General features: G+C 31.4%; 2 protein-coding genes across 3 annotated transcripts; both read right to left on the reverse strand.

Annotated features, from left to right (window-relative positions):
• Nucleotides 1–1,398: 1,398 nt before the first annotated feature.
• LOC143068189 (sulfotransferase 1B1-like) lies at nucleotides 1,399–17,853 on the reverse strand. The gene is made up of 6 exons (XM_076242051.1): nucleotides 17,771–17,853; nucleotides 13,442–13,616; nucleotides 12,152–12,472; nucleotides 6,732–6,835; nucleotides 4,570–4,735; nucleotides 1,399–2,467 (listed from the first exon to the last, which is right to left on the reverse strand). Exons 2-6 carry the CDS (start codon nucleotides 13,614–13,616, stop codon nucleotides 2,355–2,357), a joined length of 879 nt encoding a protein of 292 aa, XP_076098166.1. The 5' UTR covers nucleotides 17,771–17,853; the 3' UTR covers nucleotides 1,399–2,354.
• Nucleotides 17,854–18,008: 155 nt separating this feature from the next.
• LOC143066454 (sulfotransferase 1B1-like) lies at nucleotides 18,009–21,936 on the reverse strand. Of its 2 annotated transcripts, XM_076239376.1 has the most exons (5): nucleotides 21,686–21,936; nucleotides 20,824–21,144; nucleotides 19,906–20,009; nucleotides 19,321–19,486; nucleotides 18,009–18,307 (listed from the first exon to the last, which is right to left on the reverse strand). In XM_076239376.1, the coding sequence occupies exons 1-5, from the start codon at nucleotides 21,858–21,860 to the stop codon at nucleotides 18,207–18,209; spliced, it is 867 nt and encodes a 288-aa protein (XP_076095491.1). In that variant the 5' UTR covers nucleotides 21,861–21,936; the 3' UTR covers nucleotides 18,009–18,206. The 2 variants fall into 2 exon arrangements, with proteins under 2 accessions (XP_076095491.1, XP_076095492.1); XM_076239377.1 differs by lacking the exon at nucleotides 20,824–21,144.
• Nucleotides 21,937–22,165: the final 229 nt, after the last annotated feature.

A 22,165-nucleotide genomic window follows, 5' to 3' on the forward strand; every position in this document is an offset into this window, starting at 1 on the left:
GTATACACTGACACGTCCCATTCAATTATTAATTTCACAGATCGTGTTTGTACTATTCATCAGGACTTTAATTAATGCAATATAGTCCTTACTCCTTCCGTTTCGTGATATCTGATCATTTTAATAGTGAGGATGATATGTTATTGTTCCAGGAGAAAAAACATAAAACAATATCGTGTAATATAACAAAATATTGTTTGGATGCTGCATGTTGCTCCAGATTGACCATAAGACAACATGTCTCAAATATGCATGTCCATATCATACATAATTCATTAACAGGGATGTACTTATAACACAAAATTCCCCCAGCATGTTTATTGAACGTTAATAAAACAAAATGAACCTATCAAATGTATAATACATATAATTGGTTTCTTGAATAATACATAAAAATATCTATGATAAACATATGACTGTATTGCATATTTCAAATTTTTCTCATCAGCTCAAGATCATCAATAATAAGTCAAAATGAAACAAATAATATATCTCTTAGATGACTATAAATACAGAAGATATAAGTAAATATTAAATAGTCAAATATAGTGTTATCACTTACAGTTAAGACGATCCGCTCTGTAAACAAATGAACGTATAATGTAACACACAGGTTAATAATATGTCAGTTAGTGTAGTTGTGTATTTTAACGATTTTCTTTATCACTATGTCAATGCTTTTCTCAAATATGCGTTGCGCTTCAAGTGATGGAATAATTCGAAATTTGTAAAGATTAGAAAAAAATAAACTGCATCTTTTAAAAAGTTCTTTTTCATCAAATCAAACTAAATTCATTGCATACAAACGAGAATGTATTCCAATTACTTAACAAAGTTATACGATTAAAGCCAGTATGCAATGCAATAAAAAAAAATATGAAAAAAAGTTCCTAATGTGAAGTGGACGAAATTGACTTAACACGATCGAATATTGATGTCCATAAATAGGCAGACTGGGCGATGTTTGACTTATTTACTGACTGCTTTTGTTCATGAATTATTGTAATTATAATATGATAATGAGACTGAAAAATCTTTTTTTGTTTGTTAAGATAAACAATACATTTAACTTGGCATAGGTTAGGATTTATGAGTTTTGAACAGCTGTATACTACTGTTGCCTTTATTTAGAAGCTGTGTTTAATATGCATTTCTTTGTGAAAAATGGCTTGTTAAATGGAAACGCTTGATTTGTAAATTGTCTTTTTTTCTCTCGGTAATAGGCTATTAAAAATAAGTAATCTACTCCATATGTGGAAAACTGTTTCCTAACATGTCTATGTATTATTTGTGAAACATTAAATATTCTGAAAGTGCGAATTTTCTGTATAAAATCAATATTATATAGCCAAAACTTTCTATTGCCTAAAATATGCAAATGAAAGATTCAAAACTATATCAAGACAAAACGACATGTTTTATTGGAATTATAGACGTAGCTTAAAACAAAACCGTTTGAAGTTAAAAAAAATTAAACAATATCTTTGGCAATAAGGGGTTTCATTTCCACGGTGAGGGATTTGGGCTCCTTTGAGTCTCTAGTTTGGTTAAGCTCCTACATTTTGTATAAGTTAATGTCAATGTACATTGATAATCATATACACAATAACATAGAGTTGTAGCATAATCTTAACATGAAGTCATCGTCTGTATACCTTATACGGCTGTATGTAGTCTTATACTTCATTGATTAAAAATCTTATTTTATAATAATATTACATTTTCATCTGAAACAAATCCTAACAGGAGATGAAAGCAGAAATTACACAATGATACAAATTTAAAAATAAGATGTGGCATATTTCCACAAGAGACCGAATGGTAAAGAAGTAAGCAACTATTGGCCTGTTTAAATTTGTTATGGTAAACATATCAAATCAAACTAAATGGATGCCCTTTTATGATAGTTTCATCCAATTATAGAAAAAATATTTATACTATGAATTGCAATGACTCAAGTCTGAGCACTCAGAATGACCATACTTGGCTTTATATAATTGCCTGGTATCTTTTATCAGTTGGTTTTTCTATTTGTCACGCATGCTGAATAGTACTATATACTTCTTATAATTTTTCATTAAGTCAAACAATATGTTTAAAAAAGTGTACACTAAAGCAATTGCTTGGTTAAATCACTTCTTCTCTCGTCCTACATAGTTTGTTTGGCTTTATAACTATTTTGATCTGAGCGTCACTGATGAGTCTTATGTAGACGAAACGCGCGTCTGGCGTATTAAATTATAATCCTGGTACCTTTGATAACTATAGTATAAGATAAAAAAAATCTAAATTACATTCCATATTCTTGTTGATTATAACTTTTAGCGATTTTACATCTATAACATCTATAACATTCATAATGTGAATTTAATGTCCAAATTTAAATCAGCTATTTTTTCCTGAAACAATTTATCAAACTTCTCATTCTGTGCTACTGTAAAAACCTTCTTCCATCCACCCACTTTACCTGCAATATAAATAAATTTGATTATGTACATTCTGGTCATCTCATAGCAACATTTCAAATATAATTGAAAAATTTGGATAAAAGTCAATAAGACCGAAACCAAACAGCACAATAAAACAAAACAATAACATTTAAAAATTGACATACAGATTTGTAGTAATGGTCATGACTAAGTGTCATTACATTTTTTTTTAAATTTGAAATCTCCTGAAGTCTAGATAGTAATTTATAAACACAGCTCCAAGTGAGTGTTACTATATCCATCCTAGTTTCAATATATGAGACAATATCTGAAAAGGTCTAATTTCCATGTCCCGCACTTCACCAGCAATTATTTTTTTATTCAACCATCTTTTTTGAAAATTTTAAGTTTCAGTATAAACTAAATTATATAATGCACCAACTCCTGCCAATAAAACACTCATTCTTATATTTCTTCCAATAAAATATTGTAATTTAAATGTTCAACCCCCCTAAAATCATGTTGTCCCCTGTGTTTTTTTTTAAAACTAAATCATTCAAATTATATCCAAATTAATTAAACAGGCGTCCGATTCTCACATATATGATATATCATATAATTAACTTGCCCCTTATTTGTCTTTTTATATTATAACTATAGCATGTAATAAAATTTTACAAATTTTAAGAGAAAAAAAATTTGTCCCCAGGGGTGATTTCCCTCCTGTTACCACTGGTTTTTTTTTACCTGTGGAAACCTTTACAAGACCAAGAGTTATTTTCCCATTATGTATTGCGAAGAGCATCATTTTCTGAATGCATTAGTACAAAGAAATAGTTGGAAAGGCGGCCAGGTTTGAAAATTCAAGCCCATCCAAGGTAAGAATTTATAGAAAAATACTTATTGGTGTTCTATCCTGTTACAGCCTTTTCTGACACTTTCTGAGAATATTTTTAAGTGTGCACCACAACATTAAGTGTGTTTTTATATCATCTTTTTAAAAGTTATATGTCACAGAAAATACACTTACATTTAATGTGATAAAAAGGACAAAAACTATCGCGTAATTCCTTTCTGTTACGTTCTGTCATGTTACCTGATAAAAAGTAACAGCATAACCATCATCAGTAACAGGAAGGATGTTCAAGACAATTTCACTGAAGAATCGAAAAGTTAATCTACTATATGCCAACCATTTCTTATAATATAAGTTATCACCACCATATTAAATTAATTTCAAAATAATATACAGTATATTGAATAAAAGAATAGTTTTTTTTGCTTTTGATAACAGCATAGAACATTGTGCAATTCTAGTATAGTAGATAGTAACAGAAAGGAATTTATTTGAGAACTTTTCATTACCTAGGCAGATTTTTTATCTTGCAAATACAGTTTCAAAGGCTAAATGACATTGTTTGCTGTTGTTATCTTCCAATTGTGACCAATCGTATATGATGTATTTTTCTTAAACTTTAAAATAAAGCAGAAAAATCCTTCCTTTTACCAACTCTGTCCTGTTACCGTTGTGCTGTTACTCAAGATTCTTTCAAGTTACCGACATATCTGACTATATTTAAGTATATTTCTAAACCTTTTGTATTGCAAATGCTAAAATCAATAATTGCATTTGATAAACTATTGCAGGATATACTAGTAAACCACAAATAGTATCTTAAACTTATTCCTTATTCCCATTAGAAACTTTTTTAAATTGATTCACTTAGGTAACAGGAAAGAACTGGATTTTTTTGTACCATTTTTAAAATTGCCATTGTTTCCGTATTAAACAATTGTTTGATTTACAGACAACAGTTCCTAGATCCCCAATGTGTGTTCTTCGATTTGTTTTCTAAAAAATACTGGGTCTAAATATTTTTGTTTTGTTTTTTCTTATTGCCAAAAATTAGACTTTTTCAGATATTGTCTCATATATGTTTATTCTAGAGTTATAATCTTTTGTTATAGATCATTATACTAATAATCTTTTTCAAATATCTTTTGTATGTCCCAGGTTCACCTCTGGTCTTCATATCATATGTATTCCCTTTTAAACATGCAATATATAAAAGACTGTTAGATTATAATTATTTTATTGTTGAATTAAATTTATCATGAATGATTCAAAATAATAAATTACCTTCTCTGTAGATTCCAGCTGTATTTTCTTTCCAAAAGAAGTTAGCGTGACATTTACCCTTTTGCATAATTTCAAATTGACAATTGTCTTGGATACCTTTTAACAACTTTTCATTATATGGTTTCTCTAGAAATTTTGCTAATTTTCTTATTTCTTCAATGCCATTCTGAAAACAAATAAGTTCTATGAATGATGAAAGATTATTTACAAATTGTACACATTTCTAGATGATTGCAGAATCGCAAATTAAATAAAGTTTATTTATTTAAAACACTGACGCTACAAGAGGTATGCAAACGCACATAAAACAAATGCAAGAGAGTAAGGCATGGTAGCAATGATATCTATGCGTGCTAAGTTGCATTTAAGAACCATTAGTGGCCTTCGGCTGTTATCTGCTACTTGTTTAGTTTCTTTGACACATTCCCCATTTCCACTCTAAATTTTAAGTACAGTACAATAACTTTCATTAACTGCCAGCGTGTTTGTATTATTCAACATTGATTAGCCTGCATATCTGTATCTGTTTTGTGTTAGAATGTATCTTTTGTTATTATTCTATGGACTTAAAATTAAAAAAAGGGTAAAAGTGAAAATTAAATTCATAAACATGTTTATTATGTATTTCCAGTTTAGAGCTGAGTCAATGGTTGTCCTTTAGGGAAAATTTGGCTATGTTATATTTTCGATGTAACATTCATCAACTACTCAAGTGGTTGTGTTGACTTGGTGTAAATGTAGTGTTTTGCCCTTTATACTCAAAGAATTATATTCATATCTATAAAGACTGCAGAACTTTTTTATATGCTCCTTTAAAAAAGTGGGAGATAGGTAAATATGCAAGTGTTACTGGAATATTGATACTTAAACATTGAAAATCTACAATGTCACTATTTTTTTTCATTTTTTGAGTTGAGTTCTTATCTGACCCTCAATGTCAAATTCTTGATGGCCAAGTGTACGGTTGTAAGTAAAATCTATATAATCGGGTAGATTGAGCACATCGAGGAACCCCGATAGTTTGATTATTATCGAAAAATCAACAAAGTTTAATTCTGGACCTTTTCGAACCTTATTGTAAACATATACGAAAACTGGTAGCAATATAAAAAATATAAATACACGGTTTGGTTCTGTATTTTAAAGATTTAAAGAACCCTACTAATTCAATTGTTGATGAAATCAAACAAAGTTTAATGTTGAGCACTTTGAACCTCGATATGGACAATTTCAAAAGTGGGGCCAAAAACCAAAATCAAAGTGCACGGTTCTATTTGGCATATTACAGAACATCGAGAAGTCACATCCCATTTAAATTGGTAAAGGAATAAGCAATTTTATGCAAAGCACTAGAAACAACAATATGGTTTTTGGTTCCTGCCCCTTTTCCTTAACGGTTAGGACCATAATCCTGAAAACCTATACCGACATTCTTTCTTTCGTGTGAAACCTTATGGTACAAGGATATAAAGAAACTAAGCTTTCAACTCCTTCAGGCAAAGTTGACTTTAGATGATATTAGCTATTTATCTTAGGTTTTTTGTCATATAGCTCTTTAATGGTTTCGGTACTTATACATCCTGGGATTTCAAATATTTGAGCGTTCCGGATGAAGGTTAATCCAAAAAGTGCTTCGAACGCATGAAATTATAAAACGTGTTGTTTTCAATTTTTTACATCACTGGGTCGATACCTCTGCTAGTGGACTATCAGGCCCCGAGGGTATCATCAACTCAGTAGTAGACACTTCTGTACTGACATGATTTAACGTTTATAAGTTTTGAAATTAATAAGAAACTAAGGTTTTTCTCCTTCAGGCAAAGTTGACTTTAGATGAATTTGGCTATTTTTTAAGTTTTTTTAAAAAATGTTTGGCTTGAGCGTTCCTAATGAAGGTAAATCCAGAAAAGCGCTTCGAACGCATGAAATTATAAACGTGTTGTTTTCAATTTTATATAGAGATCCATAGACTTATACTGAAGTATTATTGCGGAAGTATTTAATTGTATTAATATCTATGACGCTATGAGTTCTTATTAAGTGCAGAATATTTGGCACTTGCATAGTTGAAATCAGGAATTTTCATTAACATAAAAGTATTTGAATGCTGTCTTATAGGCGAATGCTGAATATCTGATATAATGTGAATATGTTTATCATACCTTATGCATATCTTCGTACTGAATAACATGTATAGGATAATCCCTATGTTCCTTTATGTCCTTGTGCCAGTTTCGTACATTGTCAAACCAAGACATATAATCAACTGAAATATATTAATTATTTATAATTAAAAAAAAACTGAAGAAAATTGAACAAGTTATTACTGGTACATTATGTACTTTTGGAACTTGTAAAAGTTGTAACGTAAGTATATGATATTATTTTCGTGCACACACACGTGTTTTTGCATTCTTGTCTTTCATGTTTGCTGAGGTGTTTGCCTTTATGCAATTTTTTTTGTCTTTGTTTGTATATATTTTTTTATAGAGATTAAGATTATGACACAATTTTGACTGATGAACCCCTATTTTTGACATTTTTACCTATTATGTTTGTTTGTTTTGTACACACATTGTTGTCAATATAGTGTAATGATATGCAACAGTCATACATGTGAGAGGTTTAGCTAGCTGTAGAACCAGGTTCAATTCACCATTTTTTACATAAGGAAATGCCTATACCAAGTCATCAATTTGATAGTGGTTTTCTACTCGTTTGATGTGTTTGAAATTTTGATTTTGCCATTTGATATGGGACATTTCGTTTAGAATTTTCGGTTTTTATGTTATTTGTATGCCCCCGCAACTAAAAGTTGGGAGATATTGTTTTACCCCTGTCCGTCCGTCCATCCGTCCGTTCATCCGTCCGTCCGTTCTTCCATCCCATTATGGGTATATAGTTATTCTGCATAACTCCTCCTACAGTTTAAATCCTAGGAAGTTGTCACTTTGATGTCTGTTTGTAAATTTCATAAATTCAAATGTGGCATAACGTTTCTGCCTTTTCGCCATCGTATGTGACGTCACAATTTTTTTAATTACGTTGACGCTTGGACTGATTCGGATGTGTGTCTATTTTGTGATAAACTTGGGTTTAGTTTTCTGTAATTAGTTAATATTTCAGTTTCATTATGTATTTCTCTTTCATATTCATTTGTTAACATTTACTGTTTGCAATAGCATTAAGTATTCTATATAATAAGGATGTTCTTATCCCGTGCATAAAAACAATGCCGTATTTGTCAAAACCTTTTCAACTTTTAATCTTCAGTGCTGTACAACTTTGTACCTTTTTCACGTTCGATCTTTTATATCTAGGCGTTATGTATTCAGGTTTAGTTTTCTGTAATTAGTTAATACTTTAGTTTCTTTGTGTATATCTCTTTCATATTCATTTGATAAAATTTACTGTTTGCAATAGCATGAATTGTTCTATATAATAAGAATGTTCTTATCCCGGGCATAAAAACAATGCCGTATTTTGCGAAACCTTTTCAACTTTTGATCTTCAGTGCTGTACAACTTTGTACTTTTTTCACTTTCGATCTTTTATATCTGGGCGTCACTGGTGAGTCTTGTGTGGGCAAGGCGCGTTTTTGGCGTATTGAATTTTAAACCTGATGCTTTTTGTTATCTATTAATCATGTTTTTCTGTGTCTAATATGTTCTCCTATTTATTTGTATTGTAGTCCTGTAATATTATGTTGTCATTCCAATGTTATATTTAACTTTGCCATTAAAGTGCGAGGTTTGGCATGCCTTAAAACCAGGTTCAACCCACCACTTTTATTCCCCTTTAAAAGTGTCCTGTACCAAGTCAGGAAGATGGTCATTGTTATATATTGTTCGTTTCTCTTTGTGTTGCATTTTAACGTTGAGTCGTTTGTGTTTTCTCTTATTTTTGAGATATTGAGATAAGACGTGGCACGGTACTTGTCTATCCCAAATTCATGTATTTGGTTTTCATGTTACATTTGTTATTCTCGTGGTGTTTTGTCTGATGATTGGTCTGTTTCTGTGTGTGTTGCGTTTCGATGTTGTGTCGTTGTTCTCCTCTTATATTTAATGCGTTTCGCTCGGTTTTGGTTTGTTACCCCGATTTTGTTTTTTGTCCATGGATTTATGAGTTTTTAACAGCGGTATACTACTGTTGCCTTTATTTGTACATATATTGAAGGTATACATGTGGTCAGGATTTTGATTTTTATTAATATTTGCTCTTTTGGGTGACAGCTGAACTTTGTCATTTTTTTGAGTATTTACTTTCATAAGAGGAGCATTTCTAGATAACTACTCCTACAGTTTAAATACTATGAAGTTTTAAAAGAGGGACGAAAGATACTCATAAATCGACAATTAACTGACAACGCAAGGCTAAAAATGAAAAGGACAAACAGACAAACAATAGTACACATAACACAACATAGAAAACTAAAGAATAAACGAACCCCACCAAAAACTAGGGGTGATCTCAGGTGCTCCAGAAGGGTAAGCAGATCCTGCTCCACATGTGGCACCCGTCGTGTTGCTTATGAGATAACAAATCCGGTAAAAAGTCTAATTCGGTAGGTCACATTTATGAAAGGGAAGGGGGATGTAGTTACGACGTAAGGAACATATCCGATATCATTTGTGAAACGGTTATTCCATAACGGTCAACCAATCGTGATGGCGTCCGTAAAATTTACGAAGAGATGATTTCAACTTTTCCATTTGGAACTCTTGATTTAATAGCTTCCTTGTGAGCAACAATCCTCTATCAAGAAAATCATGATAGGAAATGCAAGCACGGGAATATCGTATCAATTGGGAGATATATACACCGTATGCAGGTGCTGCTGGAATGTTTATGACCCCTTTTGTAGCTATTTTTGTACGAAATTTTGAAACTTCAATTGTATCATATATACTGAACAATAGAGATAGGCCATTTTGTAAATGTACCGAGGGAAAACTTGATGCAAAGCATTATTATTTACAGTGTCATTGCATTTAATAGAAAAAGAGTACTTTATGTCAAAGAAACCAAGATTTTTATAAAAAATCCACAGCCTTTATTACAGAGATTTTTGTTTTAAAATTTGAAACATAGATTACTCACTTGCTTTTCTGTGATGTGCTAGTGTTTATTTATAACAAAAGGTTCTAACCAACCTGTAAATTCCAAAATACCTCGTGCTGAGTCACTAAAGTCGAGCGCAATATAAAAGGTGTACTTGATTTGGTCCATTTTTTAAAATTTTGTTTAACCAATAACTACAATAATAAACTTGTTTTAAGGAAATCAATGCTAGCACTGTATGCAATAATCCAATATCTATCAGTCATCAAATCGCCAAATATGAGAGTACAAGGATAAAGGCTGAGGATTTTCTATAAAATTTCCATATGTTTAGCATTGAATCAACACAAGGGTACATAATCCTTAACTTTGCTGGCTGTTTTTACGTGTATTGAAGGTCTGCATGTGGGCAGGGTTTTGATTTTTATTAACATTTTCTCTTTTGTGCGATAGTTGTTGTCATTTTTTTGGATTATTTATTTGCATAAGAGGAGCTTTTTAAGATAACTCATCCTACAGTCTGAATGCTAGGACGTTTCCACTTTGCTGGCTGTTTGTACCTATATATTGAAGGTGTACATGTGGTCAGGGTTTTTATTTTTATTAATATTTTCTCTTTTGGGAGATAATTGAACTTTGTCATTTTTGGGGTATACACGCTTAAATGTTATAGTTATTGTAAAATAACACTTTGCATCTGCGGAGACACAATTGATGGTCCCGAAGATGCAAAGTATCTCCAAGACACAATACTATCTCAAAGAAAGTACCACATTGACTTTGTTATAATACAGTTACTTCAGTTTGGAGTGCATGGGCATCACTTTGTCTAGTCTTTTTCTGGAGTAATCTTTATCAGGTATGCTCAAAGCAGAATGTTTGGAAAGTTCAAAATACTAAAAGTTTGAGAGCACAATTAAATATGAAATGCAAAAAGTGTCAACTTTAGTTTTGGCTTTAGTGTGGCTTTGGCTGCCTTTTAGACATAACAATAAAATACAATTTTGGTTGTTACAAACTGTTGAAACAGCGGAATAATGAAATACTATTTTACCAATATGTTTGGTCTGTATTCCATTTTGTGCTTCTTTGTTATATGTTTGTATGGTTTTTTTTAGTGAATAAGATTATAGCACAATGTTGACTCTGTATTACCTGTGTGTTTGTTCGTTTTGTTCACGCATCGTTGAGAATATAATGAAATGTGATGCGACTGTGAAACAAGTGAGAGGTTTAGCTATCTATAAAACCAGGTTCAATCCACAATTTTCTAGATAAGAAAATGCCTGTACCAAGTAAGGAATATGACAGTTGTTATCCATTAGTTTGATATTTTTGAGCTTTTGATTTTGCCATTTGATTAGGGACTTTCAGTTTTTAATTTTCCTCGGAGTTCAGTATTTTTCATCTTCGCTAGCCAAGGGTTACGATCCACTCCCGTTCTCTTCGGGAGTGGATCGTAACCCTTGGCTAGCGAAGATGAGTATTTTTGTGATTTTACTTTTTGCTATTATCCGTCAATTTTTTCAATATGACCAAAAACACTCACAAAACAATCAAAACGAATTATTAGCTTGCAAGTGAATAATTCAACCTTAGTTGAACATGTATTCATGATATTCTTACTTTATCATAAGCTGGAGATGGTTATGATTTTTCTTAATTTATTCAGTTATATATATAAAACAAAGAATGTCATTATTGACAGTGAAAAAAGAAATCAACCATAAAAAAATTCATTGACCGATTTGGACCACAAGAAATATTCATATACAGGTAAAACCATCATTTACAATCTATAACCTGAAATCAAACAGACCTAATTACACGTGTCAATTAAATTTATATCGATATTTATATCAGGTCGAATGACTATTGGCAGTGTGTCGACCGTCTTTGGATGTAATCTCAATGGTTAACTAGATGATGCCTAATTTGCTTGACGTAGTTAAATAAGTAAAGATCAAAGATCGCAAAAGTCGCTAAAATAAATCGCCCGCGAAAATTTGTTGATTTACAGTATGATAATTCAAGTCTTATCAGTGATCACGAATTTGACAGCTAATCCGAATATGCCCCTTATAAACAATTGCAAAATTAGATGATCTTTGTTAACAGACATAAGTGATTGATTGGTGATTGCTGAAAGCAACATCAGCACAAAAATGCTATATCGCGGCGAGTGTAGGCAAAGAGTACTTGAATTTGAAACATGCCAAAAAGCTAAGCACTGGTCGCTGTATCATCTAATCACTAAAGATCAATAAAGGGACCATATGTAGATATTGATACTGCATGGAGAAAAAATGTTTATGTGGTTGATTATTTATACCGCTTATTTTCATTATTTCCTTTCGATCATTATCCTATGCGTGAACAATAGTGCACTATTTGTCCCTTGTGGTTTACCAGACTACACTTATTTTATGACACTTACATCAGTTCACCATATCCCTGATTTCGTTTTGAATTTTCTATTGGTGATAACTCCTGGATGTTAAAAAAAACAACAACTTACGATTCCCTTCTAAAAATCTTTCTAAGTAGCCATCCCATGATCCATCATAGTTATACATAAGCAATCCACGATGATGATGATAATATGAAACAGCAACATCTTTAGGATTTCTCAAAGTGTTAACTATCTTACATTTCCGCCTGAGAAAATCTTTTGGAAGCATGGAAAATTCTAGATGTGTATTCAGTATACGAGGAGACGGTAAAGAATCAAATGACTCTTTTGACATGCTTTCAATCATGCATTTCATTTTAGAGTATTCTATCAATTCTGCTTTCTGTGTATGCAACATCTGGATAATTTCCCACACCCAATGAGTCCCTGTTAATAAATAATATTATGAATGACAAAAACGAATACTTATCACTTTAAATTTGCGAAACACGAATTTCTGACAGAAAAATTGTAATGTTAATAACCAAATGTGAGAAATAGCATTGGATTGATTAAAAAACAACTTTTAAGGCATGATAATTCGACTATTTATTTATTTATACATTCGTTATTTTCAAATTTTTATGTTTGAGTGTTCCTGATGAAAGTGTATCAAATTCTTAAATTGTTATTTTCATTTTAGAAACACTATATATCCAACGTTGTTAGAAGATAAAGAGAATACGAATTCATAAAAAGATTAAACGAAGGCATTGTATTCCCGATGTGAAATATATTGAACATAAAACTCTACCTTATTTTTTGATTGCATTAACTCTGGAAATCTGCAAGTCTCGAACTTATCTTTATTTATTTTTTATGTGGGCAAATACAACATTTAAACATGATAAACATTTGTACCTCTATAATAAATTAAACTATTTACCGGATTTGTTATATCATAAGCAACACGACGGGTGCCACATGTGGAGCAGGATCTGCTTACCCTTCCGAAGCACCTGAGATCACCCTTAGTTTTTGGTGGGGTTCGTGTTGTTTATTCTTTAGTTTTCTATGATGTGTCATGTGTACTATTGTTTGTCTGTTTGTCCTTTTCATTTTTAGCCTTGGCGCTGTCAGTTTATTTTCGATTTATGAGTTTGACTGTCCCTCTGGTATCTTTCGTCCCTCTTTTAAACAGGTATGATATTTTGTAATTCATTTTGCATTATTCTTCATATTTCTAAAATGCTACTTATCCACTTTCACTCTTTAAATTCACTGCTCTTTAGATTAAAATTTCTTTGCTCTTACTTATCAGAAAAAATTATTACAATAAAAGGAATAATGCAAAATGAATTACAGAATCAAAAACACATGAACAAAACAATCTTTGCATATCTACAAATTTAATACCTGATTTCGGATAATTACAAAGCAATACGTCATCATCTCTAGCTACAAAATGATCAGCCATTGACCGAAAGTCATCTTCCTGACTTGGAAATTTGAAATCGGGTAAAAGAAAACCATCAACATCTAAAACTGTCATACATTTCCCTTCTGAGTCTACTAGATCCTTCAGTGGCATCTGAAAGGAGAAGGTTCGCGAAGGGTTAAAATTTGCCTAAAATATTTGATGTTTTTTTAAATCGGGCCTAAAGTTTTAAATTTCACATAGAAATACTTGTGATAATACTATTAAGACAAAAATATATTTTTCGGACACTTTCCTTTACAATTTATGAAGCTATGACCCCTTAAATAATCATTATTTTTATTTTAAGGTCAATTTTTGTACTTTTTTCCATAATTTTAATAGTTTTTTTGGCATAATTAATCTTGGTCGCCATCCACGATCCAAAAAGGTTTTTTATTGATGAATTCTAGATCAAAATTGGAATGTTTTGGTTACAACAGATTTTGAATCGTACGTGGCGGCCAAGGTGTGTCTAAAGCTTTTAGGTCTGAAAATTGCACAAAATCATCATATTTTGACAAAATGGCCAAAATGGGCTTACCATGGAGAATATTATGGACTTTTATGAAAAAAACTAATGTATTTAGCATTAAGACTTTTGAAATAGACCCATTTACAAACCATATTGTGACCTTTTTGGTGTTTCATGATAAAGTTGATATTTAAGGCCATTTTGTGCCAGAAGTGAACATTGAACATAAAATACAAATATTTCAGAAGAATATATAGATAGTTATTTGCGGGAACAAATGTCTTTTTTTTCTCTTTTCTTTTTCTCTCACAAGTTCTGCATCAGTTTACTTCAGAATAAAACTAAAAAGTAAATGAATGTCTCAAAAACTATTATGTCTATTATAGTCAAAGGCGAAAACTGCTACTTTGGCAACTAACTTTTAGTCTAGTATGAGCAGCTTTGCTGGTTGAGAGGCGAACGCATACAGTACATCTGAATGTTGAATTTGTCAGACGTAAATATGATTGTCGTATTTCAAAGTGGAATGCATTATGAAATTAAAAAAAAGAGAACCTTATAAATGTTATTACTACCACAAGGTCCACACTTCTGCTACATTTTAGATTGAGGAATTATTTCCTTCACGTACAGTTCCGATTAAAATAACAAAATGGCGAAAAAATATACTGTTTTGGCGAAAGAGGTGAGAAAAAAAATAAGTGACCCAGGGAAAAGCTTGTAGGAAACATTTACCGAACTTTTATGAAATAATGGATATTTTGTAGACGAAACGCGGGTCTGTCGCAAATACAAAATTACAATCCTGGTATCTATGGTGGGTTTAATTACATTATTTGGTTCAAATTTGCTATTATTTAATTTTGAAAATAAGTTAAAATTCAAAAATGTGTCTCACACATAACTAGTTTTGATTGTATGTCCAAGTTGTGCTCAGCTTGTGACCATTTTAGTTTTAATCAGTTCTTTAACATTTGCATTTAATTTAGGATTTTCAAATATGTTGGCCTCGATCATCACTTAGTTAAAGTTAAATTTGCTTTTATAAAAGTTCAGAAATGAAACTCATGCAAAGGTCTGATCCCTTGTCCAGTTTGACTTTTAACTTATGTCCTTTTTTGTATTGATCACCTCTTCAACGTTCGTAATATGTTTTTGATTTTTAAACAAGTTGAATAGACGTTAAATTGTCGAAATACCGGGAAGGGTTTGTACGCTCAACAACATGTTTAACAACGCTACATTCTGTATGTGCCTGTCCAAAGTTATGAGCCTAAAGTACAGAGGCTGTTGTTTGTTAATTTCTGTCATATCTGTTTTTTTGTGAACAGTTTCTCTGTGTTGACTGGTCTAGCGTGTGTTTGTGCTATATTTTTGACATGTAGTGTTGTCATTTTAGTGATATTTTTTAGAATTGTCATATAAGCGGGAGGTTTGGCTAGACATATTACCAGGTTCAACATACCATTTTTGTTTCTTAAAATGTCATGTTCCAAGTTAGAAATATATAAGTTATCAAATAGTTCGTTTCTATGTATGTTGCCGTTTGTTTTTGTTCCACTTCAGTGTTCCCGTTGTTCTTTTGTTTTCCTCTTATAGTTGACACGTTTTCCTCGGTTTTAGTTGGTAATCTTGATTTTTTTGTCTCTAAGACTTGATCGATTTATGAAATTTGAACACCGGTTTACTAGTGTTGCCTTTATTTGTTATCAATTATGACGTTAGTTTTCATGTTGAATTGTTTCACGGTTTTCATCTCTATGCCGTGTATGGCTGACTATACGGTATAGGTTTTCTCATTTTCGGAGGCCGTATGGTGCCGTTTTATTAATTGCTTACTTCCTTCTTCGTTTTTACTCTGGTAGATAGTTGTCTAATTAGAAATCATACTACAACTCCTCAGTTTTATGCTAAAAGTTGTATTTTTAATTTTCTGCACACTATAATAAATCATGGTTTACTTGTAATGTTGTTAAGTTCAACTGAATAAATGTACTACATGTAGCAATATATGAGGGCAGAGATGGTACAATGTATGACAATATATGTTATTATATGTTTATGTGATATAGTGCATGCATAATAAATTTGTCAAACGTTGTATATATTATATAAGCTGTAATTATTTTGGGAATCAAGTTGTGTATCATTATTGTTGTAGGTTAATGTTTGAAGACGATCGAATAATCATATCAGTTGAGGCTATAATGGGTAACCTTTAATTTTTGTATTATTAATACGGTTTTTATACACTGACATGTCCCTTTAAACGATTTATCTAATGTGTCTGTACTGTTCATCCTTATTTTCGACGCAACGGTATCCCATTCGTTTCGTGATATCTGATACTTGCAATAATGATAATGATGTTTAATTCTCTTTCGACGACTTATTTGTTATTGATCCAGGAGAAAAAAACCCTGAACAATGTCTTTGTTGTCCATTCGTTTGATGTGTTTTGTCATTTGATTTTGACATTTGATTAGGTACTTTCCGATTGAATTTTCCTCGGAGTTCAGTATTTTGGTGATTTTACTTTTTAATATGACAAAACAATCTTTTTTTTATTATCTGCAAAAATATTTAAAATTTACAGCGAATTTGTATACTATCACACACAAACACACACAAATATCGTCCTCCTTCTTTTGGCATTAACATTCAAAAGAACGATAAAAACATATTCCGTCTCATCTTTAGATTAGATATAAAACTCTTATAACAATCGTTATAAAGAACGAAATATTAAACCACCTTTCTAAAATCATGCATTTCATTGTGCTTATCATTCGTTTCACAGTAGAATACGGCCTGCAAAATTATCATAATGAGGTAAACACAACTAGTGGTGGAAAATAAATATCTATAAAGATCTGATCAAAATGGTCTATATGCCATTCTGTGCTTCTTTGTTACATATTTGTGCTTTTGAGTTACATATTTGTTTGTTTTTTTTTAACTGATTAAGATTATAACACAATGTTGACTGCTGTACTCCTGTATTTGACTTTTTTACATAATATGTCTGTTTGTTTTGTTCATACATCGTTGTCAATATAATGAAATTTGATGCGACTGTCATAAAAGCGATAGGTTTAGCTAGCAATAAAACCAGGTTCGATCCACCATTTTCTGCATTAGAAAATGCCTGTACCAAGTCAGGAATATGACAGTTGTTGTCCATTCGTTTGATGTGTTTTATCTTTTGATTTTGCCATTTGACTAGGGACTTTGCGTTTTGAATTTTCCTCAAAGTTTAATATTGTTGTCATCGACTATCGATAACAGTGATTTTACGCTTACCCAGGCCAGCATCCAGTGCGGATTTAAATATATCAAAAGAGTAAAGTACATGCAGGTGCACGAGAAAAAAAAAGAATGTTTAAATTTAAATCATCATATAATGGTTTAGTCCTCTGCTAGTTATTCGTATTATTTTATTTAAGCGTTCAGAACCCACAGTTTTAATGTCTATAACACGTACGATATGACAAGTGAGTGTTACAGACGAACGTTCACCTAATCTGACCCAGTCAATCGATAACCTGCACGAGCCAAAAAATTGTCTTGTCTACGCTGTTGTGAAAATGATTGTAAATACTTACAATATCTATGATACCAAAAAAATGCAACTTTTGCTTGAATATTTCAAACATTTTTTTCTCATCCGTGCATTGTGCTCAAGAAGTTGATCATCAATAAGACAAAATAAAACAAAAACAAATCTTTTAGTTGAATAAAAAGTAAGCAAAATAGAGGTAATATCAAATAATAAAACAGTGTAATAACTTACGTTTAAATGATCCGATTCGGTATACAAACAGACGCTTTATGTAACACACATGTTAATAATATGTCAGTTTGTGTAGTTGTGTATTTTAACTGTTTTGTAACAAGTTGTTAATGCATTTCTTAAATATGCGCTACGCTTCAGGGGATGAAAATTCTTTCACACATTCAAATAAATTGAATTGTCTTGTGTAAAAAGTACATTTTCATGATATTGCATTCACTACAAATAAACGACGACAGTCTTGAATTCCTTTAATTCACATAGCTAAACATTTAAAGCGAGCAGGCAATAAAAAACAACATTTCTAGGATTTAAAATATACTCCTTTTTATATCTTAATGTCCCCAGTTTAAAATTCAGATAACAAATTTACAAAACTATCAAAAGATATAGTACGGACTACTTGGAAACACTTTAACGATTTATTGTCTTTTTATCATAAATTAAAATCTACACCTGCCATCTTCTTGTCATACACCTCGTCAAACAATTCATTCTGTGTTACCGTGAAAACATTCTTCCATCCTCCTACTTTTCCTGAAAAATACACAAAACAATTATAATAAATACAAAACAACCGGGTTCGAACCAGGAACCTTTGTGTTAGTAGTCCGATGCGCTAACCACTACACCACGGCTCTTCCCCTATTTTTCTCAGAGATATCATATTCCTTTTGATTGTTTGACTCTCGACGTGACTCGGTATAAGTATATCTTGCAATAGGGGTTTTTGGCCTAGGATGTTCCTGGTGTAGATCAAGGGTACGATTCCGAAGTATATCGAATAAAGAATAACCATATATTGTCTTGAAATATGATTTTTTTACAAGGCTTGAAAACAGTTAAAATCCTTAAGAAATAAGGATGGTAGCCTCTACAGAGTTAGCGTCTTCTACAACTTGATGCATGCATCCCGAATCCTGCCAATCTTCACTCAGTAATTTTCACAATCAAAAATAGGACACAATTGGCAAATTTACAAATCAGACGTGTATCTATCGGACAAACCGTGATTGTGACCGTAAAACCTCTAAAATTAAGTCAAAATGACACAGTATTTGTGTTATCCTTTACAAAATGCTTTTCAAAAGGGATAGAAAAGACTAAAACATTTCGGAAATCACATTTAATTTTAATGATTTATTGAGCCTATCACGGTAGCTTATTTTCTATAAATTTGATCAGCATATAATAATGGAAGATCAATTTGACAAAATAATTTGTTACTTTAATTAAAGATGTATTTAGCTTTTGAATCCATGGTTTGAATGCTCTTTAAAAATAAATGATTATTACTAAATAATATTATAACTAATTTAGGTTCATTTACATATGTGCTAAGCTATGACTATACATAAAATGCATCAACATTTTTGAAATCAGTTTTAAGGAAGCAAGTATGGGATTGATGTTTGATCATTTTAAAAATGCAAAACATTTGGTGCAATGTAACCAGGAAAACGTTCTTTTTAGATACCCCCGAGCTCTATACATCCTGAGGCCAAACGGTTGTTTTTAATTTCCTCTAGTTTTTTTCTCTATTAACGTACCTTCCCTATACATTCCTGCCGTGTTATCTCTCCAATCCTCATTGTTTTGTATTTTCTCTCTCTTCATGTTTTCTATTTGACATTTTGTTCCTATTTCACCAATTAATTGATCCTCACATTTTATACACAAAAATTCTGTCAATCTTTTTATTTCCTTTATGTTATTCTGTATAAAAATAAAGTTTAGTAATGTTAAATTAAAACGAATTATACATTTATTGTAACATTTAGATCGACGATGTATGAAGTATGTGTAAATTGATACGTAGTTTCAGATTATGACATATTATAAGGTGGCTTCGTAGTTAATTGCAATCTATAACAGCGAATTCAATCAATTCTATGCGTAAATCGCATATATTGTTTTCGAAACGTGTTAATGTTCAACTCAAAAAGGGAAAAGTAAATACAGTTATATGCGAACAATAAAAAAAATCAAATTCAATCCCACTGAGCCATGTTGAAAAATCCCTTTAAAGCTAGAAGGCTCTTTTCGGTGTTGCTCATGTTCAACTGTATTATAATAATAAAAAATCTAAAAAATTCACATGCATGAACCATAAACTTATACAACAAAGTATATACCGTATGCATATCTTCATAATTTATCACATGTATAGGATAGTCTTTGTTTTCCTCCAAAACTTTGCACCAATCACGTACATAATCAAACCAAGACTTATAATCAACTGTAAGAGTAAAGCGAAATTCACGTGTTGAAACTTTAATTATATAGACATGCTAAACGAAATGCTGAACAAAAATGAAACATGGACCGTTACGAGTCATGTGTTTTTCCTCTGCAAGAACAAATACTAATAATATCTTTGATGTATGAAGTAGTTCGTCTTCTTAGTTAAAATTGTTTTCCTGTACAAACATGATTTAATTTTCGATGTCTTGCCTCTAAACTCTACCTAACTAATAAGTTACAGCTACTGTAAAGATAGTTAATATTTACGCGTCGTCCTAAAAAATGTAGGAAGTATTTGACACTGGGAGTCAGTAAGCTGACTGCAAGCAACCAATGATTCAATCAAAGCCTCTTTCTATCACAATAAAATAAATGAAGACGTAATTAAAGACGCAACAAGCAAATTAACAAGATAAAATATTAGAAGAACAAACAAAAGAAAATAAAAGATTGAGGTCGAAAGTTTTGGTCTTGTGTATCTTTGTGAACGAATCAAAGAATACAAGTGACGCAAATATTACAGGAAGTCAGTGAATCGCCATTTATATATTGTATTTGTTTGAGTTTTTACGCCTTTGCGTTTTTATCGTTTGTAGCTTAATAAGCACATATTTGTAAATTTATTATTATAAAATCTTTGCAACATTTCTTTTGTGTTAAATGTCTTAAACTATGTAAATTTCATCAAACAAGTATACATGTAAAATAGATAATGTTCATCTTATTTTTATTTCAAATGCTTCATCACATAATAAGGCCACACATCATTTAGAATGGGAAAAGAAACTTTTGTAAAAATAATATCCTACTTTCTCCTTTCAAAAACCTTTCTATGTAGGAGTTCCAAGATCCAGCATATTCATACATTAATATGTTTCTATGGTGATGATAAAATGACACAGCCACGTCTTTTGGGTTTCGTATTGTATAAATAATTTTACATTTTCTTCTTAGAAAATCTTTAGGTAACATCGAGTGATAAAGATGAGAGTTAAGTATCCTAGGCGAGGTAGGACCGTCAAACTTTTCCTTGGTGATACATTCAATCATCCAATCATCCTTAGTGACATTAACAAACTCAGCTTGTTGTCTGTATAACATCTGTACTATTTCCCAGATCCAATGTGTTCCTGGGGGTTAGACATAGACAGCAATGAAAAATGATATAATTTAAAAATGTTTTATACGCAATTATGAGAACTTCGTATGAACATACAATCCCGTGTTCATATAATGTAATCATATATCTTCTCTTGCTAGGATAATTCTGATAAATGCTCTTTCAAACGTTTCCCTCAAATTCGGTCTTTTAAATGCAGCGGTATTTTTTTTAAACATGCTATTTTGTCTGCAACAAAACTGTCAGTGATATAGAGTGCTATTGTCTAAGCCTTCAAGCGGAAATTCCCTTTCCACAACCCGTGGACACTTTTAATAATTGTGTTTTTTGAACAACAGTAAAATGACTAACAACTGAGAAATGAAATTAAATGTCAAAAATACACAATTCAAGTATTGATATTTTTCAATGATTGTGTTGTGTTTTTATTTGAATCCTTATATTTTTCTAAATGATAGTACCGAATAATGCTTTCCTGTTAATTTCAACTCTCTGATTCAATAGCATGGCTATGTTACTTTTAAAGTAAAAGTGATTTGTTAGAATCCTACCTGATTTCGGGTAGTTACAGATCATAATATCGTCATCTCTGGCATGCCAGTGATCAACCCTTTTCAGGAAGTCACTCTCCTGACTATCATAACCGAAATTAGGCAAATAATATCCATCAACCTCTAACACCTTAAAATGGTTTCCATCAGAATCTGTTAGATCCGTAAGAGGCATTTCAAGCCTAATATTCTTTTTTATTTACCAATAACACAAACTGATTCTAAATGAAATTAACGTAATCCCTTATTGATCGTTTTAGACTTAACGATGAAGGCAGATAAATCATTGAATGGATCAATTAAATTATTTCATTTTATCATGAGCTTGATCGATTGAATTTGATCAATCCATTGATATTGTTTTAATGGAGAGAAAGGGTTATACTGCTTTTAGATATTCTACAAAATTATTTTCAGACAATATTAGATCCAGCTAGTACTCAGAACTGCGTAAAACTTGTCAGATACATATCCACTACT

The sequence above is a fragment of the Mytilus galloprovincialis genome, chromosome 3 (genome assembly GCF_965363235.1).
Source record: "Mytilus galloprovincialis chromosome 3, xbMytGall1.hap1.1, whole genome shotgun sequence".
Classification (NCBI taxonomy): domain Eukaryota; kingdom Metazoa; phylum Mollusca; class Bivalvia; order Mytilida; family Mytilidae; genus Mytilus; species Mytilus galloprovincialis.

Bases quoted from the DNA above. Each gene is read 5' to 3' on its own strand.
- LOC143068189 (XM_076242051.1), bottom strand. From the start codon at position 13,616: ATGCCACTGAAGGATCTAGTAGACTCAGAAGGGAAATGTATGACAGTT. The intron at 4,736-6,731 runs GTATGATAAACA...ATTTGTTTTCAG, and splicing joins AGTACGAAGATATGCATAAG to AATGGCATTGAAGAAATAAG. The intron at 2,468-4,569 runs GTAATTTATTAT...TTTATATTGCAG, and splicing joins AGCTGGAATCTACAGAGAAG to GTAAAGTGGGTGGATGGAAG.
- LOC143066454 (XM_076239376.1), bottom strand. From the start codon at position 21,860: ATGCCTCTTACGGATCTAACAGATTCTGATGGAAACCATTTTAAGGTG. The intron at 21,145-21,685 runs GTAGGATTCTAA...TCTAACCCCCAG, and splicing joins CTGTAACTACCCGAAATCAG to GAACACATTGGATCTGGGAA. The intron at 19,487-19,905 runs GTATATACTTTG...ATTTTTATACAG, and splicing joins ATTATGAAGATATGCATACG to AATAACATAAAGGAAATAAA.